Source organism: Cygnus atratus, chromosome 12 (assembly GCF_013377495.2).
Source record: "Cygnus atratus isolate AKBS03 ecotype Queensland, Australia chromosome 12, CAtr_DNAZoo_HiC_assembly, whole genome shotgun sequence".
Lineage (NCBI taxonomy): Eukaryota > Metazoa > Chordata > Aves > Anseriformes > Anatidae > Cygnus > Cygnus atratus.
Window position 1 is genome coordinate 13,464,935 of NC_066373.1, and position 26,940 is coordinate 13,491,874.

General features: G+C 47.4%; 1 protein-coding gene across 2 annotated transcripts in view; it reads right to left on the minus strand.

Annotated features, from left to right (window-relative positions):
• The window catches only part of NUP93 (nucleoporin 93), an 82,857-nt gene that overhangs the window by 27,907 nt on the left and 28,010 nt on the right, over window positions 1-26,940 (minus strand). For both annotated transcript variants that reach the window (XM_035543254.2, XM_035543255.2), the window contains 2 exons: window positions 3,764-3,826; window positions 1,046-1,174 (listed from right to left, as the gene is read on the minus strand). In XM_035543254.2, the coding sequence (XP_035399147.1) occupies window positions 1,046-1,174; window positions 3,764-3,826 (192 nt within the window). The remainder of the gene's footprint in view (window positions 1-1,045; window positions 1,175-3,763; window positions 3,827-26,940) is intronic.

Consider the following 26,940-nt stretch of genomic DNA (forward strand, 5'->3'; position numbering starts at 1 on the left):
ACACCAAGACCTTTTTTTTTTTTACTTTTTTAATGCAGTTTGCAGCTCTGTAAGTCACACCAATGAAAAAAAAATAAAATAAAAAGGGGAATTGCATGGGGAAGATTGCTATAAAAAAAAAAAAGGGCCTGTCTTCTGGCCTGAAAGCACAGCAATGCTCTTTCCCTACTGCCTCTCCTCTCAAGGTTAGCTTTTGATGGAGCAGTGTGCTGGGGCTGCGATGCAACTTCATGCTCCTGGGATCCCAGCTGATGTCTGACGCCTCTGGCTCACAGGGGTGGAGCTCCCATAACTCTGCACGTAGCCGTGCCATGTTCTGCTCATGGCACGGCAGCATTTTAAGAAAAACTAAAGTTTTAAATTGTAACACAACACACGTAATGTTTTGAGTTACTAGTCAACATCTTTTCATATCAAACAGGGGCTGTCTTGCCCAAAGGATCTGGTCACCACTGGATTAACCTTGAATTGCTGAGTGCAAGAGGCCTTGAGGCACAACAGTGAGAGAGCAAGGTAAAAGGAAAGCATACTCCCTCTTTTTTTTTTTTTGAATATTCAACTGGTGTTGACAAGAAACCCAAGAGACTTCCACACCCTCCTACGAAAAGCCATAAATCCTGGCTAGTAGACAGGGATAAGGGGAAGAGACATTGCAAGACCTGTTTGGGAGAACAGCTACACCTGAGAAGCTGTCTGGTCTCATTAGCTCTGCAAAGTTTCCCTGAAGGAGAAGTTCACCCCGACATGTTTTCTGTCTGCTGCGTGTATCGATCTCCTATGCACTAGGGTGACTGAGCTTCCAACTTGCACATAAAACAGCTTCAGCAACAGGAGCTCCACTGCCTGCACCAATCAGTCAATAAAAACAAAGGTTCGATACTTCGCTAGGCAATGCATTCTACTAGTTGCAACCATTTTTACGTTAAACAGAGCTTTAATATCACTTATTTTCAACGGTTGTAGCTATAAAATAATCCAGAGGTGGTTTCAGCAGCATCAGAGTGCCAGCTGAGTGTGACCACGCAGTGTTCAGGAAGGCAGTTACCTCGTTTTCCTGGGTGAAATCGAGAGCATCTTCCCCCGATGCCAGCAGGGTATGAAGAATCCTTTGCTTCACCTGTTCCCATTCAACCAGCATTGATTCTCGGTGATACTCCTCAGCCATAGCAAAGGTCTGTTGAAGAAGAAGAGCTAAGGAATAGACAGCATGCAACCACTAACCAGCTCTGCTGTTAACAGACCAGCTTAAAATAGCAACTAGCTAAATCAACCCGGTCAGCCCTCAAGAGCTAACGATTTGCTGGATATTATCAGACCTCCTGCTAGGTACGAGGGGGTTCAGAAGATAGGTGTGCATGAATGAATATAGCTTTTGCGTACCCAGCTACTAAATGATTGGATCTTTGTCTTTGCTGTGGCGCTGACACACAGAAAGCCCAGCAGGTTGGAAATGGACAGGCTGAGATGCTATCCACAATTGCTCACGACTTCAGGATTTTCTTGAGCTCTCCATTTCCCTCAGCAGCAATAGCTGCAACTTCTGCGTAAGATGCCTGGATCCAAAATACCCATTTCACCCCACCGGAACACAGACCTTATGTGTACCAGCAGCAGCCCTGGTTTACAGCACTGCAGAAAGAGCAGAGGGGGCAGCAGCACGCACCGAGCTCTGACCCTGTTACAGGGCTAAGATAACGAGCGTGGAAGTTAAGGGCTCCTTGCCCTCTGCCCACCTCCCTCAGCCCAAACCTTTTGTTAATTTAGCAGTTGGCCACCCAGCTGCATGCACACAATATCCAGGTCACCACTGATCTGCGTGGTTTATCGAGCCCTGTTTCTCTACTGGCAAACAGCTCTTCGCCTCCCTGGAGGTGATAAAGGTTTGATGCATTGCACTGTTAATAGAGATGTCTGTTTAGAGCCCGTATTTCATTTTCAGGTCTTTATCAGTATGTTTTTCCTTTTAAACAGGAAATATGATGCAAGAAAAATAAAAATTATTAAGGAAGATCAACGGGTGCGGAAGAACCAGAAAGCCTTTCTCATCAGGAAAACAAGTACAGTAAATCACACCCTGAGAAGAAACACCCTTTAAAATGGCTGATGTGCTACAACAGCTTCAGATCTGATGGAGGAACGCATGGAGGGGAAGAGCTCTGCTCAGCACTCCTTATTTTGGCAATGAGCATTACGATATCGAAGATGCTTCTCTGCTCTCTTCCTGTTATTGCTGGAGTGATGCTAGCCAGCAGCCTTGAGTACACTGGGACAGAAAATGCTCTTATTTCCACTAATTCTGGAGAAGAAGCCATACACTGCTACTTTATCTTTCCCAACCCTCTCTCTCTGTCTCTCTTTCAAATCACTTTGAGCTGCAGTGTACATAACAACATGTTTTGGCTGCCTGAATAAGATTTCGTCTCTTATGGACTGCTTTTAGGGTACTGTCAATTAAACATTCCCTAGTATAAGTGAATGGGTAAAAGGCAGTGACATTTGACAAACATTTAATTATGGTGCACACGTGCAACTAGAGCATATGATTTTTGTTTCTTGCCGTATAATATAAAATCATTTTACACTTTCATGATGGAATGTAGGTCTTCTTACTTTCACTATAATCACTTCAACGGGGGTTTAAATATGCTTTGATAATTACAGCATAATTATATGTAATTAAAATAATTTAATAATGCTTAAGTACCATTCCTTATCATTTGAAATAAACACAGGCTCAGTTCTAAACCTGGTGCCCCAAGTATACGTGTAGGGAAACGATCGTAACATAAGCACTGGAAGCATGCAATGACATTTCAAAGCAGCAGCTTCAAGACAAACAGGAAGCGTTTTTCCACACTGCATAATTCAACTGTGGAAATCATTGCCCCCGAATATGACAGATACCAAAAGCCTTAATAGAGTCAGGACCACAATAAGACGAATTTTGCAGCAGAGAACAGCTTCCAGCTCAGAAAATCCTACAACTATTTGCTTGAGGTGCAGAGACAGGAGATGAATGGGGGAAGGCTCAGTCTTTTTCTCTTACAGACTGCCTAGGCGTTGGTCCCCTCTGAGGACAGAAAACTGGGCTCAAACCCTTTCTCTGAGCCTAAGTGACAACTCTTACTTTCTTATTGTAGCAATTTTTTTGCACTGCTTCAAAAACTGTTTTTAATATACAAGAGTTTTGCTTTGGACAGTGTAAGCAGCATCATGTTCCGGCTGTCCTACAGACAAGAATTACACCTTGCAGTACTGCTGCTGCATGGGTCTGAAGGTAGTCATGTGGAGAGCACCACGCTTCAATTCCTGTGACCTGGGGAAACAGCTTCCACAAATCCACGGAGCATCACCACTGTATGGGAGGTCAAGGCACAAGGTACTTCTCAGAGCAAAAAACGTGATGTTATCCTAGTGTTATCATCTCTAGAAAAGAAGGCACTCGTAGAGAGAGGGTTAGAGCATGCTGTGCCTTACAAGCAGCTGCTTTGTTCAAACTCATATTTAACACTGTGAGCTTCCAGACCCTACATAATATTGCAGCTGAAATGCAACTGAAAATTATTTCTTCTGGAAATTCTAAGCAACTATTTTTACATATAACTATTGTATATTCTGTGGACAGTCCTCTTCAATTCCACTAGGTTTATTAAACATCTGATTTATAAATAATTCCTCAAGATCCACCACCTCCCTCCCCTTTCGTGTGTGGGGTTTTTTGTGGTTTGCTTTGTTTATAAAAAGGTATTTGCTTCCAACTTACCCTTTTCCTGGACTCTTCAATAGCTGACAGCAAGGCATTATCTTTTTCATTCTTCAGGAATCCCTGCAGAAAAGGAGAAACAGAGCTTCAGTCTAAAAGCTACCTCGCGCTGCCATCAGATACATATTGTACTACTCAGCTCTTTCAACTCCACGAAGTGCTGGCAGCTCTCCCCAGTCCATTCCAGAGAAGTTTAAAGGTCACCTCACTTCACCAGAGGTACAGCAAGATGCCCATACAGAGCAGTGTGAAAATGAAAACGCATTAATCCCCTGTTTTAATATGCATTAAATCCTGGTGAAATATCCTGCTTCTATTCTTTTTTATCTCTGTGTCCCAGCAACTGCTTCCCCTTGCTCTCTATTTGAGGGAGCTAGGATGAAAGCTGGTAGGAGCGATAAGCACAGATAAGATTGTTGGACTTGAGTATGTTAAAAAAAAAAAGAAAAAAAGGTTTTGACTTGGCAGCTTCAGGCAGGAGTGGAGCTCTTGTGGGCCCGATAGGAACTGTGAAAAAGCTTTAAAAATAATCAGTTGAAAAAGGATGAAAGTAACTAAACAGTTGGAAAGCACAAAGGAGAAGTTTACTGCATAGTCCCTCCTTAAACACAGCTGGAGTGGTTAAAAATTTTAGAGTTATATTTTTAGTATATCAATAAATCTCAAAACAGGTCTGGTGTATGTGAACTGATTCAAATGAGCTGTAGTTACTTATCCTAAACATTACTTTTGTGACCCATACCAGCAAAGACAAGATATCCTGCATTTAATGAATACCTGCAGAGTAAGCTGCTGTAACATACACAGGGAACAAATGGGAAACACTTATTACAACCTAACTTGAACACCTTTATTTTACATATTTACTGTTAAATTAAACAAACCCAGTTTAAACAAACCCAGTTGATTTGCACTCCCAGACTTCAATTTAATCATTCTCCAAAACAACAAAAAAACCTTTTGTTTCCCTCTGAAGTAATCATCGATAACATTATCAGCTCGAAGTGCTAAAACCTTGAGTCTGTATCCTCATTGCACAGACCTAAAGTTAAAGAGGCCACTGACAACTCAAGGGAGTGGGAACTCAACGTGCTGCTGTGCTTTATGCTTTTACAATGAGGATATACAACTGTAGCAGTACAGGACTGAATTTGTCAGGATTTAGGAGGCTTTCAAGCTCTTCATTCGCTACATCTTCCTGCAAAGAAATGCCTCCTGCCCCAACGATCTGACAATATCGGTATCGATCCTTACACCCTAGCTCAAGCTGCAGCTCTCCAGGGGAGCACAGGTCCTGCAGCAGGACAGCAACCCACCGTCATGAGGGTTTGGACCCTTGGGAAAATATAGTTATGGTAGGTCTTAAAAATAGCCCTGCAGCTGTATTACACACAACAACAGATATCAGATTGCTACTTCGGTCTGAGAGGCGAGGAAGGTTTGCGGTTTCTCAGAAATGAAGAAAACTGGCAGACAACGTAGGTGTGCTGTCTGCCTTCCTGTTACCCAGCACCCGTGGGTGAGATCAAGGGCATGGCAACCTTCCCTTCTGAAACTCATAGTACAGGCAGTACGTGCGTACAGGACGTCCTCTGACCCCCTTCAGCTGAAATAGGAACGTGACCCCTTTCTGCATAGCAGGTAGAGACGGAACTGCAGCCCCCTGGGACAGACAAGCGATGCAGCTCCCCCAGAGAAAGCCCTTGAATTATATATGGAAGAAGGGGCTACTGGCACACAGCATAGACTTCATTTCTTCATCCATGTCCCACTTTATTTTTAGACAATGTCCGCAGAGAAAGCACAGTTACAATCTGGAAAAGGGAAGCTAAATGCAGCTCCTTGTATGTGTCTGGGGACCGAGCACTCCTGCAGCTGCCGCAGGCACCTAACGGGGCCAAGACCCGGTCTGGGCTCCTTGCTGGACAGATGGGGAGGGCTGGAGACGTGCCTTTGTAAGGTTTGTCCTTGGCTGCAAGGTTAGAAGGTCTGCAAAAGGGCAGCAAGTCTTCCCTTCCTCCTTCTCTCCTTTCCCCCCACTCCCAAACTGGACTGAAGAATTACCTAGAGTTACACTTAACGAGCACACCTCGAAAGCACACACCAGCTTATGAACAAAAGACATACCTGCACGTCTGACAGTAGGGATCTGATGCTGCAGAGCCCAGCACTGTTTGCCGTATCCTTGAACAATGCTGCTAATTTTACATGCAAAAGCGCCCCACTGCCTCAGGGACAGAGACCTGCAGCTACATGGATGCGATGGAAGGTGCTAGCAAGCCGTGCCGGGCACTGAAGCTTGCAGACGTGCTGGGTGCCCTCCTCCCTGCTCCCTCTGCAAGTCCTGGGCTCCTGAAAGCCCTGAGATAGACCTCACGAGTCCTGCCTGAGACCTCCTTATAGGGACAGAAAGGAAGAGGTCAACAATTTCACCAAATAAAACAATTATTTTGCAATACACAGGGTAAAACGCTATTTGCTACGTGAAAGGTGACCAAACGGAAGAGAAGACAGCTTGGGTACCTGCCTAGAAATATACACAGCAGTGATGGTAATCCACAGCCTGATATAAGTGTGCTAGAACTTCCCTTGGAGACCGTAAATCCAGCCTGAGTATCGCTCTTAATGAAACCTCCCCGCTCCCGGAGTTCACTAGGTCCATTTAAGGGATTAGATGACACTGAACGCCAATCAGGGAATGGTAATTGTCTTTTTCCATCTCAAAACCAACTCTTTTAGCAAATGAAAATCTTCACATGTCTCAAATACCTATACTGGCTCACTAACAGAAGGTACATCTTAAAAATGTTGGTCCGATGCTTTGTGCTAAACGTGACTGTAGCACGACAATTGCTGCCTCAGTTAATTACAGCCTAATTATTACAGCTCAGGAGAGGGAGTTTCAGCAACTGACGCTGGGGTTCCTGCTACCCTTAATGAGACTGCTTCTGCCTAGGCCAAACTGCAGTTTCCTGCAGTCGTCACTCTGGGCTCTGTTAGCCAAAATTTCACACCTTAAAATAAAGATTGTAGGGCTGCTCTACCAGCATTTATTCCCTGGCTTATTGCATTGCCACCTAGTGGTGCAGCGTGCTTTGGTCACTGCACGTTTAGCTTTCACTTACCTATATAAACGCACACCAGTGTCCACCTGCTACAAGTTAAAGCAGAGCTCTCTGGAACAAGGGTGGGCAGAAGGATGGAAGCGATGGGCTTCACGCTGGAGAATTTTGGCCCCACAAAAATCCCAGGCCGTGTAACAGCATGAAGGATTTGCATTGTCTATGGGGCCTGAGCCTTGAACAGCGCCGGGTTGTGCTCACGGAGCTGTGCCTGCCCTAAAAGCTTTCTGCAGTCCCTGAGGGAAGGTTTGACTTTGCCACCACCGCCTGCAGACTGTAACAAGGATACAGAGGCACAGCAGTCAGCGTGCACGGCGGGTCCAAGGGAGTACATGACCCATATCTCAGGAGCTGCCCTCTCGGGGGAGATGCCACTGATTGTACAAGGAGCAGCGACACGTTGCTTCAGATTTGGTATCCGAAGAGAGAAGCAGAAGGAGAACAGATATTGTTAGGAGACAAAGGGCTATTTCACTGCGGCAGATGGCAAAGATAGGAATAACTAACGGGAGCATCGCTAAAGCCTCAGAGGTGAAGTCCTCACCTTGCGGCTCCACACAAGTTCTGCCATGGCAGGGATCCCAAAGCAGCCTGGATTTTGCTTGAAAATGAAACCGTGTCTTATTTCCCTGAGGCAGGTTTAGGAAAAAAGCTCACAGAGCCCTAAAGTCACATCATGCTGTCCTGCTTCAGCGTGTGACTTGTGGCATTTGATTTTCCTGTGTTCCCGTGGGACACCCACACACTCCTCCCACACCTCGTTTGGAAGGGAAGCAGCACATCTCTCTTCCATCACAGGTTCTCCGCAACACTCACTGCTGTTTCCTAAGTGCGATTTGTACAGTATCTGACAGGAAGATACTTGCCAAACGGGGACACAGGCCTGGAAATACACCCACTCTCCCACCTTCAGGTTCCCATTCTCCAGCTAGTCCCATCGCTTGTTCTTGCATTTCTGCTGGCCCTCAGCATCCTTCCCCAGCACGTTACAGCTCCTCTTGGATCTCTTACCCCTTGGATTCCAGTTTTATCTCCTGAATTTCTCCCTGCCAGCTGAAATCCAGCCCTGCTTGGTACCAAATCCTAGTCCTATGCTCCTACAACACTCGGCCCAACCTCCCCAGCCATCCATGATGCCTCACTCCCTGCACCTTGCTCCCCACAGCCCTTAATCCCATCTATTCCACCCCGCTTCCAGCTCTGGCTTGTAGCCCTTCAGAAAAGATGCCTGCCTGCCACTGAGCTCCGCCAGGTACATGCAGGAACCTGCGACAGAGAGGCTACAAACACGGTGTGCAGAGGAGAGCCTCTACACAAATCACCTTGGCTCCTGGCCACCCCCGGTGCAACCACAGGGAAAATGTGGCGATGGGGTGGGCCCTTAAAGGGTATTAGCAGGTGCTTTTAACAACAAAAAGAGCCACAGCTGAAGTGCGTATGACAAACACATTTTCAGAGTTTCATCTCTGAGGTTACTCACCTTGAGCTGCATTTGAAACTTGAGGAGTGAGGAAGGTTTGGGTGAGAATGGAGGCAAAGCACAACCATTTTACTTGGTTCGACAGGCCCCCACCACCGTGACAGGAGAGGACATTGCCAGAAGATGGTGTTCTCCACCACACAAACACACAATTTTCAAGAATCTTATCCTTAGGAGGATGTGTTCAGAGGTGCCCCAGCAGCGCCGGGCAGGCCCCGGGCAGGCCCCGGGCAGGCTGTGCCATGTCCCTGCTCTCTGCTGCCATCCTTTATGGCGGGCAGGTGCTGCCTGACATGGCCTGGTGTGACAGGAACCGGCCTTGCTCCAGCCTGAATTCCAGCAAGAAAGGGTTTGAGTAACTAATTCATTATCAGTACGAAAGGGCATGCATGCACTGACAGTCTCTTTTTGACAGGAGATTGAAAGTCTCCTCCATTTACTGCAGTAAATGAGGTTAGTAAACTCTCTCCTGGCTGATAGAAGTCTCTTAATTACTTCCATCAGCCAGGCCATACTTTTAATACTTGATCTTGGTATTCAAGCTGTCAAGAGAAGCCAAATGTTGCCAAATAGTATACTGAGGCCTTGGATGTTGACAGCGATGCTTATTTTTCACTGGCAGGGGAAGAAAGGAGAAAATGAAATGAACAATCTGGGCCATTTCAAGTCAATTGCTCTTTGATTAAAATATTTTCAAGTGCTGGATTTCCGGTAGATCCAGTGAATCCTTCAAAAGGCCAGCAGGGATGACGACTACACCATTGACAAAAATCACTCTTCAGCAGTGGGAACAGTAGCTCCAGACAAAGCACCTGATTTATTTATCCCTACTAGCAAATTTTTTTTAATTGTTACTTTGAAAAGATTTGCTTAACACAATCCTGCACATCTGAGCACATTCGCTGAGGTGGTGCGTTCTGGCACAGCCCTCCCAGCCGTGTTTCTCTCTTTTTTCTTAAAAATAGGATAAGGAACAAATCAGCGTACACAAATATACGCTGAAAAGGAAGGTCTGAGGGGGCTTACCCCACAGCCATGCACGAATTAATGCCTTCAATCCAGATCGTGAAAAATCTACACCTTCAAGAGGTGGGATGAGCCTGAGGAAGGAAAACCCTTGTTTGAAAGCACAACAGCATGGTCTCAACTGCGCAGTACGAGGAAACGTGCGTTTTCCCCATCTAATGTAGAAAGGACAAATGGTAAAGGTCACGTCTGACCTTCCCATGAGCCTGCAATTCCAGGATCTAGTAACGCGAAAAGTCTGCCTGGACTAAGACAGCCGAGCTTGTCAAACTGCAATGAGCAGTTCAGAAGTTCCTTACCACCATATTTCGAGTAAGAAATTCTCCAATATTTTCTAAAAAATTAATGCACTGTTGACTAAACAGGAGAAAAAGCAGGGAAAACCAGACGGGTTTATAGTTTGCTGAGGCTTGAGAGCCAGTTGTTGCATCAGAGGCTTTCAAAGGAACTTAAGAGGGGAAAACAAGCAGACTGATAACTAACACTAAATTCAGCCAAATATTGGGCTTGGAGAAGATTTGCTGCTCTGCTACCTGCCTCCAGAGGTTGTCTCAAACCACGTAAACCAGCATGCAGTGACTGTGCTCCATGCTTGTAGGCAGCACTCCCATTCAATTCATGCAAAAGCAAAGGTGGGAGAGCTCCTCCCAGCCCTGCGAGCAGACAGCGTTTCAACAGCAGTGAGTCATGAAAATATACAAACCCTGGCCCGAGCTCTGCTCCACTGCACGACTAGCAGTGATTTTACAGATCGTTGCACTTCCAAAGCAGCTGACTTTCTGCTCCAGCAAAATCAAACGTTGCAAAGCCGCAATGCTGCCTTCCTTCCCGGCAGAGCCGCGGCAGTGCAGACCTCCCTCCTGCGGCAGCGAGTGTCAGTGCCTGCACCATTGCAGCGGGGTGCTCAGCAGGCACAGCACCTCGCAGAAGAAGGAGAAGCACCGCAATTTACCTGCAAGGCTTCCTCAACACCCCTCGTGCAGGGTGGAAGATGCACGGCAGCGATCCTGGCCTGGAGGCCAGGCCTTGCCCTTGGTAGGGGCCTGCCCCACCGCCAGCGTGGCCTCCATGTGATGCACAGTGTTGAACGCCTTTTTTTTGGTATTATTTTACTGTTTTAGGCTGGTCGATCTGTGAAACTCAAGCAGTTTTCACAGTCATCTTCAGACCATATCCAGGAATGTTGGATTTTGTGGGGATGGATAAATATCATTCCTTCTAGCTGTGACAGGAGAAACTCCAACTGCCGCAAGAACCACTCCTCGTGAACTCACACATCAGCAGAAGCGGGGGCAGATGGCATGTGCTCTTTTGACTCTTGCTGGGGCCGTTTGAACCTGGCAAATGAAGACTGGAAACATGCTCCTTCGGTTTCCAGTCTTTGAGGGAAGAAATATAAACGCCCCTTAGGTCCTGCTCCAGCCAGGAGGCCACCTGGTAGGCACGGGAGGGCTAGCGCCAAACCACCTGTTAACACCAAACCATCCCAGCATCAAGTGGCACCGCCAAAGCCCACAGCCAGCCTCAGCCAGCCTCAGTCCTCTGACGTGCATTTGTGCAAATAAATTTTATGTGAAAATGCATTTTATGTGAAATACACAGGGAGATAGCTTTATCTAGCTTTATCGTGCAGGGAGTATTGAGGCAATGCAACTGCTCATGTTCCCTGCTGGAATATGGTGCCAGGCACTTACTGTTGTACTTACAAGTGACTTAATTTTCTTGTTATGCGAGGAGTTAATTACTATGTTCCTATGCATTTTAGGATTTTACAAGGTACATCAGAGAAGCTTGCAAGATTTAAAAATCCCAATTATAATGATAAAATTGTGTGAAGTGCAACACTTGGCTGTAGAAAACAGAATACATCAACCACTGTAACATATATATATTATTTGTACAGCATATCTAATTATCACAAATTTAGTAAATATTTATATTATGTGTTGTCTCTTTCTCCTTCATCATAGAGGATCCGAAACAATGTGAGTTACCCACACCAGTCTTTCATTCTCAGGCTCTAGAAATCTTTGCCATGTCACGTTGGGATGCACAGAGCGCAGGGGAATGCTGTTAGAAGTGGTTTCAATGGGGACTTTTCAAAGTCACAAACGCTTTAATGGCATAAAGCTTACATAACACCTTTTTTAACCTAAAATTTTAGAACAAAGGTGCTCAGAGTGAGATTCTCTTTCAAGTACAATTATCAACCTCCACCGCACAAGATCATTTTGGCAGCAATTGTTAATGCAACACAAAAATAGCGTGAGGAACAGCACTACCTTCTCTAGCGGCTCCTCTCTTCCTCTCCAGGCATTACTCATTTTCCATCTCCCTGCGATGCGACTGGGAGCTGCTTAGCAAGAATCCCAGGTCCCACCACCGTTAGAAATGTCAAGGAAGTCTGTGCAATAGGTATGACACATAACGAAGCAGAAAGTCTTAAATAACCCTAACGTGCTTAGAGATCCTGCAAGGAACAGAAGGAAGAAAAGCAATGAAAAGAAAACGTCAGAGCTAGAGAAGGAAGGTGGGCAGACCCTTGCCCACGGAGTACAGCAGGAGGAAATGCTACACATGAGGCACCAGATGCAGCTTGCTCAGCTGGCTGACACCCGCACATCACACCTGACGGCACCTCAGACAGCATTTCCATTAGTTTTAACGAATGTGGAGGAACCCAATGCCACAAAGACAATTAAATGGTCGCCTCACTTGCAATACAACTTGTTCAGTGAGAGCAGAGCAGAGCAGAGCAGCTGGACCAGCTGCCCACCAGAAGCCCATCGTGGTCCCTGCTATTTCACCATCAGCGACAGCATCCACGCAGAGCGAGCGAACCACACACCAAAAGCCGCGGGGCCGACTAGCTTTTGGCAGTCTGGAATCTCAGCTTGTTCATCAAGTTCCCAAATGCACGGCCATTTGTTTTTCTCAAGGTGTTTAAATGCAGATGGATGACCTTGGTGTGGGGCTTCGCTCCGCGCCATGATGAGCAGCTCCAGTTCCTCCCTGGTGCTATAAAGGCACTCGTATTAGCATCCTGATTAAAAACTACAAACGGAAATAAAAATGCTCTTCTCCAGCCCTACACAAATCATAAATGTGCCACGAAAGTCACGATCGGAACAAAACTCAGGGCTTTAGCTGTTTCCTGAACTCTATTTGAAATAAACGACGAGTTACTGCCAAAGGGCTTGAGATCCATAATACGACCTTACAATTAAAAATATTTACAGCATGCTAATTTCTCATCACCCACTGGATGAGGTTATCCTACCCGCCTTCCTGGTATCATGCTTTTTATAACACTGTGAAAATAAATACCGATTTAAATGATTTTAAAGCTTCATCGTAGAGCCATAACTATGCCTGTAATGCAATACCTCTCACTGAAAACATCCTTGCATCAGGCAGAGGCATCCTTCAAATCAAGCCATCAGAACTAATTTCACTGATGACGCCATTTTCTTATTTCTTTCGCTGCCATTTTAGCATCGAGGTTACTCCATGCTTTCTCGGGAAGTCGCTGCGCCTTCCTTTCCCTCTAAGAGGAGGATGCTCAAAAAGAAGAGCGGCGAATAAATCCTTTACGTTAAATTTCTGCCTGTGTCACCTCCTTGCATCTCAGGGAGGAAAGACAAGGCTGCCCTGGCAGACCACACCTCGATTTACTGTACCGAGAGCTGCTGGGGAGTCTCCTGAGATGGAGCGCGCCAAGAAACCAACCCCTGGGAATCCGTCGGCACCGCATGGAAAATTCATAAAGCTGAGGGAAGAGGAGTGTCCAGCCCTGCTGCAGGAGGATAGGCTTTCCCTGCGAGTACCATAGCAAACAGCAGCTAATAAGGGAGTAGTTTGAAAAGAAAAAGGCATAAAGGAGGCACAGCGACGAGCTTGCGGTGGCTGTCACCAGACTAATTGCACAACGTTAGCATCAGCACGGAGGCAGATACAATAACCCGCTCAGCCCGGCGGCAGCAAATTCATTTCTCGGGATATGTTCGTGTCTGAAAGCCGAGCTGCCTTCCCTACCAGCTGATGAAGCATTTCCGAGCCCCGAGTGGCACGTTTCTTATGGAGCACCAGCAAGAAGGAGAAATTATTAAGCAAATCTGCTAATTATTAACACCCAGCCTCCTCCAACCCACTTCTCCAAATCTAAACGCAATCCTTGAGCCTCCCCCATCCCCATTGAGCACCTTATCCTTTTGCTGGTCTGGTTTGGAGCATGCAAGCTTGCCATTCTGAGAAACAGGGGAGTTGTCAGGCTTTTTTTTTGGAAATGAAGCACATTATTATTTGCACATCTCTTCTTTCACAATCTCAGATATGTAAAAAAAAAAAAAAAAAAAAAAAGTTAAATGCTTTTGAGTTAATGTAAAACTGTATGTAAAAAGAAAGGTAATGAAAAAAATGTTTTTTACCTTCTCTGGATGCGAGCGGTGAGCCTGGCAGCGCTCTGAGCCCGACCCTCTCCCTGCTCTCAGACCGAGCGGTGCTGAAGGATTTCTCCTGCCGTGCTCCCATCCCGCGGCAGGGCAAAGCCTGCGCGCCGCCTCCCCAGCGCTCCTCGCGGGCGCTGCTCGGCTCGCCGTGGCAGTGGGGGAAAGCCAAGCCCAAAGCTTCCAGCCTCCATCCGTCTGCACGCCAAGCACCAAGCGATGCGGGCAGCTGCCCCCCGGGACGCAGCCTGCCAGCACCACGAGCCCCAGAGCCGAGGGGACCGGGGACGCCGGGGATGTGCCCTGGCACAGGTAGCTCTGCCCGGCACGACGCATCCACCGCGGGATTTCCCTGTCGTGCGGCTATCTGACGTCTCCCTGAGAAACCCACATGGGGAAAGGAAGCCTTTCAAAAAGTTAAATCTACTTTATTTCGCTGGCGGGGGCTGGCTAGCACTAGAAAAGCAAGAGGCATATACTGCAGTGTTAAGAAAAAAGGCTTTTTTTTGGTTTTAAATACACCTGAATCACAAGGAAGTGAGGAAATGTAAAGTTCACTCCTCTTAAATAACACATGATTTCCCCAAATCATCCACCTGAGCAAGAAAAATAAGCCTGAATCAGTTAGCCCATTCTGCCTCAGTATTTTTAACTAAATCGCAGCTATTTTGTTCACCCAGTAGGCATTTCCAGCATAGCAGCATGTCCTTAGAATAAACAGAAAGATTCTACTGACAGTGCAAGCAAGCAAGCTGGAGCAGTTCGTGTGTGATATCTTTAAATCCTCAAGCATGCATGAGGTCCTTAAAAACGGTGTTTTCTCACTACATTACTGCTACATTTCACAAAGTTAATTATTTAAATTGACGATGAATTATCAATCACCGATCATCAAAATAAAAAAAGCAGAAGTCCGGAATATACCTGCTCCAATCGCACCATTTGTATTTAAAACGCTCAGCCATTCTCAAGCCCAGGGAGAAAAGCATTTACTCAAAGTCTCTGCTGCACCAAATGGCACATTACAATAAACGTTTTTTTTCTTTTCTGTCTTTTTCCCATATTGTGCTGCCAGCCCGAGGTTTAAACTTTTCCGACACAGGGCACGGGAGCGGTGTGCTGAGGATGCAGGGGAGACAAAAGGTTTCCATCTCCTCCCCCGGCTGTACTCCACCCTGGCTAAGGAGCCCTCCAGCAGCGCGTGCCTTCGTCTGTGCCGTGCATTAACGAGGCACGCAAGCTTTCGGACTTCAATGTAAATGAAATGCCAACTCCAGATGCTGCCAGCAGATAGCAGGGTAAAGCCCGCTGTAAGGGACCTACAGCTAATTATTAATTACCGTGGCTCGGTCATTTTCCATACATTCATTTACGGAGCCGGGATGAACTCCGTCTCCCACCCACTTCAGACAAAGGAAAATAATTTGCACCACCACCAAGCGCAGGGCTCAGCGAGGCAGCTCCCACGCGGGTCGGTGGAGATGCTTCCTCCATCTTTTTACCCCCGCAAGCCACACATTTCATTGTGCTGCACCTGAGGAAGCGATTTTGTGCTAAGCAGCTTCTGCAGGAAGACCTCCAGCACAGGTAAGCTGGGTTAAAAAGGCAACTTTTTGGCCAAGCGGTGCCGGCGCTTCCCCTTGCCGACAGCTCAGGCGTTCCTCGGCAAACAAAAGGAGGGCGCAGGAGGTGGCACGGTGGCACCTTCCCACCCTGGCAGGCATCTTCTGTGCCGTCCCAGCCAGGCACGTCTCATGAACCCACTTCTCCTCCCCATATGGGTAAAAAAACCTCTGAGAGAGCAGGAGAAAGGAGCGACCCACCCCACGCTTCTGCCCCCAAGCAGAGCCTGCAGGTCGCACGCAGCCCGAGTGCGTGGGGCTGAGAGCATGAATTCAGCTGCCACCCACCCACAGCCAGTCGTGGCCACTGCACCCATATACACGTTCAGACCCTGATCGCTGCTCTTTCCTACCGTTCCACTGGCTTAACCCCTTTCTGATCGCATCCTAGTCACTTGAAAGAGAGGTGGGGTCCAGGCTGCAGCCTCGAGTTGACTAAGCAAATCTACTTCACCCTCTTATTCAAGAAACTGAGAAAAAATGCAAATCTAGGCACCTCGGTTACTCTGGTAAGTGAAAATATGTCCCTGACAGACTGTTCTTATTTCCGTTTTCATCACACATCCAAAATCCTTACTTTCAAATAAAATTAAAAAAGTTCAGCGTGTCTTTAAATAAATCACAAGTGCATCTGCAGGACCAGAGGAAGCAGTAGACTGACATCTCTGCACCACAATGAAAACTAAGCAAATCACACTATAAGGCAGCGTCCTTATCTTTTGTTAAAAATACTTCCGTAGACGTTTCACAGCCTAGGGAAGAAAAAAACAGGGATAAAGACATTCAGAAAGTTAGGCTAGTGCATTTCTCCTCGCATTGAAAGCGAAATCAGCAGTGCTGAAGAGGATTTCTGCAAGGCGAGACCCGAGCAGAGGCTGGGCTGCCCCACCCAGCAGCTGCTCCCAAGCAGGAGAGCACCACAAGGTATCGGCACCGAGCTCGGGGTGCCCTTTTTGCCACCAAAGGACAATTTCCCCCCAAGTCCCCACCTGCTCTTTTCATCGCTCACCTGTCCCTTGCAACAGCCTGCGGCAACAGCACAAAGAAAAACCACGATAAAAGACACCTGGAGGAAAACTCCTGCCGAAGCAAGCTTTTTCCCTTGGTTTTACATGTTTGGAAAGAGACGTTCCTACCTGTAGATCTCAGTACTGAGGAGTTACAAACCTGCTAACGCTGGCTCTAACTGCCACACTTCAATTGCCTGGTATTTGGGCTCACGCGGCTGTACCTCTCTGTATTAACGCTCGAGTTTTCCCATCGTTAAAAAATAAGAAAAAGAAGGAAAAAAACAGAAAAACCTGCAAGTCCTGAAATGGCCGAGACAGCGAAGAGTCCTGCAAGACAATAAGAAGGCAGCTGCTCTCCCCGGCTGAACACCACTGCCCGGAAAGCAGCTATGTCTTTTTTTTCCAGCGGTGTGCTTTATTCAAATTCTAGGGAAAGCATCAGCCTGAAACCAGAAACTGATGGGAGTACCAGTTTATAGGTTACAGAGGATATTTTATTGTTAACGGACTGTACCATGTAGGGACCGGGAGGGGGTGAGGCGGCGTGCAGGCAAGAGGAGAGAGCACGATTTTTTTTTTTCCTTTCCCCGAGCCGCTGCAATTACTCTGATGTGAATTTTTGATGACTTCCGACATATTGCATGGTTAATAATCGGCTCAGCTGTCATGTCTGGTTAATGTGGAAAATGCATTTGCTGCATTGTGATGCAGCACCGCGGCCACAGACTGTAGCACCAGTTGTGAAGCTATTCCCTTCGCCGAGCTGCATGAATTTGCACATACCATGAGGCTGGAATAAATGCTAGTTTGATGTGATACAGCATCAGCAAAGCCTCTGCCATTTTAGCCCCGCAGAGCTGCTGAAACTACTTGTACCGGCTCATCATCTCACCGCATATTAATCGGTGTCGATGTTGTCACGGGGGGCTTTGATTCCCCATTGTTTTGCTGGCTCTGGTTAGTCAGCAGTTAAAAGCTGTAGATACTATTTACATTAAACGGTGGTCGTCTCCGTAGCTCTGAAGAGGTTGGTTAATTGTATGCACATATACCTCCATGAAGCTGTCAGCGCGACAAACGCAGCCCTGTTATTAATATATGCTCAGCCTGGCTGCATCTTCCTCCGTGCGATCCTTAAACATTAAATATATATGTATATATGTATATAAAAGCATCCTCATTACAAATGACTGGGCACGAGGGGTAAAAATACGCTGCTTAGAAATAAAGAGGATTTTATTCACCACGTACCACTTCTTCCCGCACACTTTAAGCATCAAACGAAAAGTATAAGGTTACGCAAAACCCCAACGTGTGCCTTCCGTTGTCGCCAATAGAAAAACAATGCTGCGAGCGACCGTGCAATTACAAGAGGGGATGTAAAACAGCAGAGATGAAGCCATGCTAAGAGCCAGTCACCCGATGATTAAAGTCAGGCCAGTATATTCCAGCAGTCAGGTGATGGTGCCATCATTACAGTGCAGAAAGCCAGAGAAACATCGAGAAACGGACCACCCCCAGCTCAAGGAAAAAAAAATTAGAAGCACTGAAGAAATAAGGAATGCATTTGCTAGTAGGCAAAACGCACGAGCCTGAAGAAGGGTTTTACCAAACGGAGGGTCGCTTCTGCGGGTTTAAACCTCCGTGCCAGCACAGCTCCTTCCAGCCTCCAGCTGCTGGTGGCACTCCCTAACTCTGAATTTTCTCCTCAAACCCCGAGTAGACAGCCCTGCTGCACTCGTACTGCATCTCCCAGCTCTAGGAGAATGAAGGCACGTCCTCTGTTTGCAAGCACTCGGCCACAAAAATCCAGATTTGGGATGTCCACGTTGGGATCTACTGAGGCACGGGACGCTCTCAGGAGAGCGTTTGACCATCCGCTGCCATTGACCTGTCTGCAGAATCACCCCAAAACCCAAGCAAGCCATTATTTCCATTTTTGCCTTAATTAAAACCACACTGCAGGGGTATTGGCTGGACACAAAGTACCAGGGAAAATGGTGCAGAGTATTTTACAGAGAGAAAAAACAGGCTCTGAATTAACAGTGCACTTTCTGGTTTGGGAGCAATTCCACTTACCGGTGTCAGGTTTTCAGAAGGTGCTCAGTGACTCAGGCTTACCTACTTCCATCGGCATCGCTGGGCACCTGGCACAAGGCAGAGCTGCACTGGCACAGAGGCTGCTCGAGAACAGGGCTTGGAAACCAGAAAACTTGATCCTAGGAGCGATTTCTCAAACCACTGCAAGGAGCAAACTCTCCATGCTGGTAACCCAAAAAACACCGCACAGAATTCCTGAATCCCTGCATCGGGAGTCTCCCGAGTGGAAAAAACAGGACCAAAACCACTGATGCTCTTAAAGGAAAACCCCTGATCACTACCAGCTACACCCCAGAGCACAAGCAAAGTCCATTTGGGGAGAGGAAGGGGGTACATTCGCAGGATTAATCTAACCCAGGCATTTCTGAGCATCCCTGCCTCGCGGTGTCCCTGCAGCCGTGCTCACCTGCGCACCTCACCACTCTGCCCTGGTTTTGGGTAGCTTCTCCACCTCCTTACCTCCACTTTGCGCAGCCCCCCAGCCGTACGGTGCCATGAGCACAGGAGACGCAGAGAGCTTCTGCTTTCCAGGCACACACTAAAGAGGTGAAGGGCATTACCTGGAGAGACAGCGAGCTCTTTGGGACAGGGAGTTCGGGAGCACAGTGGATCAGGAGCCGCCAGCAGCAGCTTTAAAGATGCTATTTCACAAACAGAGGTTCTCTGTTGTTTTCCAGCCATGTAACGTACTGCAGAAGCTACTCCCAGCTGCAGAACCATGCAGTACAGATCAGCACAGCTTATACTCTCCTTTTACAGATTTCCTTTTCAGCTCCCAGCGTTGCAGGGAAAGCTTCCCCAGCGTGGTTCGGCACGGCACCGGCTTCCCTTACCTATGTGTTGCTTAAAGCAACAGCCTTGATGGGTAAGACCAGAAACTATTCCCCCCAAATGGCTGTTAGCATAACCAGCACTGAGCGGTAGCCACGCTAAGATGTCGGAACCGCTGTCTCTGTTGCAGGAAATCAATTTAGCAGCATTCAGCTGGCTCACGCATCAATCAATCCTGCACTCAAATGTGACTTTGGGAGGAAACGGGAGAAAAACTACTGCTCAGGGTTACTGGGCCACAGCTAAGGAAAGCCATCAAAGTTTTACTTCTGAGAAGAAAGCACCATATCCCAAAGAGAGATGAGGCAAAGATCATGCAAAAGCCACGTGAATTGTTTTAATGGTTTTTGATTGTGATGCTTACACTGGAGTCGTTTGGATAACCCACATCTCTACTGGGCGTTTTCACGTAGCGGCAGTTAAAGTTAACATCAGTTGTTTGATCACAGAAGATATGTTGGGTTTAGATTTTTTTGCTGTTGTTGTTCTTAAAACCAGTTGATTTCAATTTGAAAGGCAAGAGTTAGGCAGACTTTTCAGTTCCTGACAGCATATGAATATCCTCCTGCGTCCAGATCACTCCCTCGCTGCCCCTCCGGGTGCCCAACCGTACATTGCCTACCAGGACCTCCTTCCCTCCCTGGTGCCATTGCATCTCTGGGGTGAAGGAGATTCCTTCATGATAACCTTGAAATCAAAGATGCCATCATCCCTACCCTAAAGCCAAGAAAAAAAACTAAAACACCCTAGGATACAGGCTCTGTAGTCTCTTTTCCCTTTCCTTCAGAGTCTAGCACTGTGTAGGGGAGAGGGTACAGACACAAAAAGCACCCCGGATCTATTCCTGTATTAGCTTTTTTTTTAGAAAAAAAAAAAAAAGTCCTACAGCTGCAAGGCCTCCCATCAGCAAGCAGCATTAGCCAGCAAAAAATAGCAGACATTGCTGGCAGCAGCGAGTTAAATCAGGGACAGGTAGCTCCTTCCCGAAAATCTTTTCCTCTGCTTAATCCAGCGCTGTGGCAGCAGCAAATACTGCACTGTCATAGCGGGTCTGGAGAGTGCCTTAGAGCATTATCTCCTTCCTCTCTGCAAGGCTGGCAGTGATTATCCAGCGCTAATGACAAGCTAGGTCTCCTCGGAAGGAGGCTGTCACATCGCGTGCGCTGCGCTCCCAGCTCTGCACACTCATCCTCTTCCTCCGGAGGGACGCGGAGAGAGGAGCCAGCGGTTCAGGAGTTGGGTTCAGGCTGGTTAGGGGTAGAGAGGACAGGGAGAAAATAAAGTTTACGCTTCCTTTTGCATCAAAATACAGTGATATTGCCACGCAAACAGTGCAGAAAGTCCGCTGGGCTGAGCCTATCATAATTCTGCCGGCCTATCTGGCAGGAAATTTGGGCTCCGTGGCAAAGGGCTAATTTTCACGGGCTAGGAGAACGTGAGTTACCCAAAGCTGAAGCAAAAATGAGGACTGAGAAGTGATCGGCCTCCAGCAATACCTGGTGCCCTCCTCTAGCAGGGGAAAACCCACGAACCTGGCCAGAGTGGGAGCCACGGGCTTCTTACAGAGCTCAAAGCAGAGCCGAGTTTTACCACAGCTTTTTGGGGCTCACCGTGCCCCGGCCAGGAGGCAGGATGGAAACGCACCGAGCGGGGAAGCAGCCCTGACAGCACCGATGCAGGAGCGCCGCTTTTTTGACCTAGGACTGGGGAAAAGAAACACAAATCTGGTAAAATCAGGAGAGCGACAGTCCCAAACCAAGCAGGGGAGGGGGAAGCCCGGGCAGAGGGGATTAGCAGTGACACTGGCAGCGCTGTTCTGCCATCCATGCCCCGCACCCCAATTAGCGGTATCATTTGTTGGGATGAATGGGGAACTTGCACTCAATTCGGCAATTTGACAGAGTGTCACTGAGCTACCTCCCGTCCATATTTATCTGAGAGGCGAGAGCAGGAACCGGTTTTAATTAGAGCCTTTTGAACAAAGGACCAGGGGTATTACCCATGCTCTCACCATCAAGCGATAATTGAGATGTAATCGTTTAAACAAAGCGCAACAAGTGTCCATTTACCCAAAGCCATTGTTAAATATCTACTAGGAGATTATTTTCAAAATTATAATGTGCCATGAATATTCAAACCACTTTCCTTCTTTAGCGTTAAAAAGAATAATCACCTTAAAAAAAAAAAACACAACTGGAAGCCAAACAGCTATTTTGCAGCAGAATTTGAGGAGGGTTTTAAACATGCCAGGGGTAATTTACAAGGACTGGGGGGGAAAGGAGCAATGGCTCTGGCTTTTGGAGCCTGCAAAGCTCTCTTTTGTATAGCATTAGTGCATGCTCCAAGTCTGTAATTATGCAGGGAACGTGTTAATTTTTAATTCGGAATGCTAACCCTTTGCTAACCCTTTTTTTTTTTTTTTAAATATATATATACAAGCCCTGAATGTCAATGCCTCTCGCAGACGACTGCCAGCACTGCCGTGACCACAGACAGGTCCCTCCTCTCGCAGGGAGGTTGGGCACAGCACGCTGGAAAGCAGCTGAACTCACCGTAAAACAGCTTTTAGAAAACCATCGCCGTGGTGTCACGGCAGGCAAAACCCTCTCGGCCCCACGACCTGTTACACCAGGTCACTGATATTCCCTTCGTTTCTGCAGGCCTTTCTAGCTGCTGAATCGAGCACGGTTCTGCAAGAAGCTGAGCTCCCCATCCCTCGTGATATCACGCAGGTGAGCACGGGGACGGGGAGGTTACCCTAACACCACCTGAAGGCCCAAACAAGTTAATGACCCAAACACCAAGCCCATCTTTCCCCTCTTTTGACTCGTACCAATGCCCCCGCGACGTCCTCAACCCATGGAGACCTGATTTCAGAGCACCTCTGACACAGCCCGGCAATGAATTAACTCCAGCAGAAACCGCAGAGCACCAGCTCGCAGCAAGCATGATCCTCCTGCGATGATTAGCCAGAATGCAATTATCGATGCTCCTGCTCCTTGCGAAATGTCGCTGAGCTCTCAATCACACGAAGCCCAACAGGCACCACGCAGACATCCACGCAGCAACAGAAAACAGTCTGTGCTTTTACCTTTGTTTCCCCAGGGCTCTATTATTAATTGTGAGTGGTCCAGAGAGCTCTGCCTCCCCCTGCACAGCAGCGACCACCGGTGGATTTGCATCACTGGAAAAAGGGCGACACACGCAGAACCAAGCCCAGCAGCAGCATCGCGACACATGGGAAGAGCAACCTGCTCAGCCCTCTGCCAAGGGAACCTCAACAGTTCCCAATACCAAAGCAAACGGGGCTGAGGGGAATAAAATCAAAGCAGCAACAGGATTGAGCTTTACACCCAAGGTGGGCATGGCTGTTTGCTTGGGACAGGACACCACGCAGCTCCATATTAACACTGGAGAGGCGGGGCAAAGACAGCATTCTCCATTTTCCTTAGCAGGGAAGCTAAATTTGTGCTTTTCCTTTAATTCCAGCTGCCAGCTCCAAAGAAAGCAGCGTGGGAACTACTGGCCTGCAAGAGAAGTGAAACACCCATGAGCAGGATGGTTACAACCAGCTTTGTCAAACCAGCCATGGGTTTTTCCTAGCGAAAGCACCACTGAAATTGGTATTGGCATCCCAGCAGGCTTCGTTAGAAGTCAGGTCTACTCCATCCAGGTCTTTATGCCGTGCTCATCGTGTTAACATCCACGTGCCTTCCAGTCCTGCAGCAAGCGACACGACTAACATCTGCCACACGTTGTTTGCTTTCTGCTCTCCTTCCTGGGGGAGTTCACGGGCATCATGGAGCAGCTCCCAGCTGGGAAGAGATTCCTCCAGCCCTGGCTCATCCTCCTCCGAATGAGCCCATGCTGGCCAGGCCTGCTTGGTTAATGGTTCAAGACTGTCATCGTCACCGTAATGATTAACAAACTGTACGTATTTATCAATACGTTAGCACCAAGTCTCCCAAGTAAAGTTTCTACGCAGGATGGATTGACAGAGTTGGAAGACAAACGAAAATCTGTCCTTCTCCGACCAAATGAAGTTGGTTGGAGGGTTTTATCACCTGGAAGAAACATTCGTTTCTTCGCTCAGCTCTCCTCACCTTGTCACCTCAGATTAGAGGATACTGGGGATACAGCCTCCCGCAGAGGAACTACAGGTGTCCATCTCTAGAGCTCAACTAAAAGGGAAGATGCGGGGATGAACAGCTTAGCTTGTCCTTAAAACCCTTCCAAAGCAAACCACATCAAAACTAAGGAGGTCTGATCTGGAATTTCACACCCAGAAGACTGCAGTTATTAATATTACTCCTTTTGTACTCACACACCTTTCACCGTTCCCAATGATCTTCCATTTGGACATCTCTTCCCTTTTTTACGCTGGAAAATTACTATGTGATCTTGCTTTTGAGTTATCACCCAGTAACTCCTTGCAAAGACAGCAGCAAGAATTGAGCTGGCTGGAGAACAAGAACAGAGCTGGAAGAGAACTGGGAGGGAGCAAATCTTGGGGCTCAGTTGAGATGAAGGATGGATGACGCCACACGTCCCTAGGTGGGCTGGTTACAGCGAGGCAGCAGCAAACATCTGGAGAAAGGCTGACCTCAAGGACTTTGTGCAGAGATTTGGAAACAACATCTTGGGTAGGAGACCCTGGCTGTTAGACCTTAACATCAGCTTCTCTCGTCCATCCAAGCCCTCCAAAACTGAAGTAAGAGAAACCCCCTGAAAACTGAGTTACAGCCTGTCCGATTAGAAAAGGAGCAAGGACTCATCGAGATGAAGGAGGGGGACACGCACAGCTTTCATTTAGTGCAATGTGCACAGCCACACAACATGGGGATTAGTCTCACAAAAACAGAACAGCCTTTTCAAGCGTACAGATCAAGGGACCCTCAGGAAGGGACAGATGCTGACTCAGAAAACTATTAAAAGGACAAAGTGACTTTCAAACAGAGGTCACCAGTTCAAACTGGAACTGGATGAGCACCGGCCAAGACTAAAGCAAGTAAGGACTGATTAGTGGTTTTAACAAAAACGTCTCTAATCTCCCTTCAGCTCCAGCTGCTCCAGTGCCCATATTGCAAATTTATGGCAGAAAGTGACACAGAACTCCCCTAGCCCCCCAAGACCAGCCAAAAATCAGCGGGCAGCCAGAGAGCAAGTGCTTCTCACCGCAGTAACAGCAGAAATGTGAGAGCTGCTCTGCCCTTTGCTCAAAATGGATCAAATATTTCTGTTGGTTGTGGCTGCCTCCCTTAGGGGGTCACCTGCTTGGTGCTGAACACGTGTAGGCAACCTAATGCACCTGGATATCCGCCTTCCACCTAGCATCATCTGTAAGCAAGCACAAAGATCACATGGCAGGTTTTGAGTGGATGCTGTCAACGTATTTTCATGTAAAATTACTTGGCTAATTTGTTAACTTTGTACCACTTACTCATTCCTGAAGAAGAGACCCAGCACATATCAGCTCTCCTCTCCCCACCACCCAGAAGCTCTGGTTTTATATAGAGACCTTGCACCACCGCAGGCTCAGAACCCTTGTTGAAAAAACCTTTCGGCAGCAGCCCAAAGAGGGCAGACAGGATTCCAGGACCTATTTTGCTAACAAAAAATAGTAAACACACAACACTGAGCACGCAGCATAGTTGCTCTAACTCTGCTCGTCAAGGAAAACTTGAGCATTTCCCATCCATCTTCCCAGGGAACTGGCAGGTCTTCTACTGCCCCATGCTGTACAATACACCCCACGAAGCAATTTCCTTCCCACTGTTATTAGGCACAACACCGCAGACTGCAGATACACCTGCTTGGAGTTTGAGTCGAACCGCTGCCCATTCACTGCTTGCTCAGCAAACATTTCCTTGTGGAGCAGCAGCTTCAATAGCACGGTGATGATAAAAACACACCAATGCACGTTGTTAAATAGAAATACTAGCTGCTAGGCAATTACGAGGGAGGGTATTGTCCATGGAGCATTACTGAACTGCGTTCTTGCAAGTGACATTAACTCCTGTGCATTTATTATAAAATAAACGTGTATTTTATTATAAAATCATAGAATATCCCGAGGTGGAAGGGACCCCCAAGCACCATTGAGTCCAATCCCTGGCTCCATACAGGACCACCCCAAAACCACACCATCCATCTAAGACTGTTGTCTCCTCAGCAACACTTTTTGACCTCCAGCAGCTCGGTGCCGTGACCCCATCCCTGGGGAGCCTGTCCCAGTGCCCGACCACCCTCTGGGTGCAGAACCTTTCCCTGACACCGAGCCTGACCCTCCCCTGTCCCAGCTCCATGCCGTTCCCTCGGGTCCTGTCGCTGTCCCCAGAGAGCAGAGCTCAGCGCCTGCCCCTCCTGAGTAAAGCTGGAAGTAAAAAGAATACTTGATTTCATTTCTGAAGAAACTTTTATTAATATTTGCTCCAAACGAGATCTCCCAGCTGCTGAAGCTTAATACTCCCCAAAACACATTTCCCCTGGGGTCCTCCATTATCAGCAAGGGCTCTCCTTGCGCGTCCACATGTTCTTTCAACAGATTCCCTTTGCTATCTAATTTGAGAGCCTTAGGTGTTAAGCATTTGAGGAATGCAATCAAATCCTGCCTCTTTCAGGCCTCCTGGGACACCTATTAATTCACCCTCCTGTAGAGAAAGAGTTTATCATCTCCTGCAATTGCCAGTACCTAAAAAAGTGGAACAGGGCAACTTAAATTGGCATGGCAATTATTTAACGTCTATAAATAGTTGTTGCCACGGTGTAAATTAAACTGCTGTACGGTAACATCCTTTCTTTTCTACCTTTTAACGCTCAACTCTGATTAAGGCAGGTAAGCAGGGGCCATGCCACACAAGAGCCACTGGAACGGGAATACAAGTGCTCAGGAGCTGGGCTGTACGCCACACAAAGGTGAGCTGGAAACCCAGTGTAGCTCATTAGTTTTTTTTTTTTTTTTTCTACTAAACGAGAAAAAGAGAAGAGACTCATTTCCACAGTGCTTCACGATCTGTCCCCCAAACACAACGCACTGAAAAGTCACCACGAAATCCCGCAGACCAACCACGGTAATTCAATGGGTAAGAACTGCGCAGGGAAACAAAGTCCTAAAGGGTTTTTTCCAAAAGGGTTTTTCCAGCATCTTTGTTTCTTTAGGAAATGAGGATGCTGCCTTCAAGGGCAGGAAAAATAGTTTAACTGAGATACCAGCACATGTTTCACCTGGGTCACAGCACCAGCCACACTGGCTTGTGCTATGGAGATGGAGAAACCACTACTGGTTCCCAGTGGGAGAAAGCTCTATATTTCTTGGCAAAAGTATCATACACATTTCCTTTAAAAAGGCAGAATCTAACAGGTAATAACCCCCCTTCATGGCATCTTGTTATTTAACGGAAAGCTGGAATTACAAGAAAGGGTCCGCAGCGAGTCCTGGCTACGGGTCTGGGCACAAAAGATGCAATACCACCCAGGACAGCAGCCAGAGGGCAAACTCCTGGCTCCTCACCTTCTGTGAAGTGCATCCTGCACATTTGGGA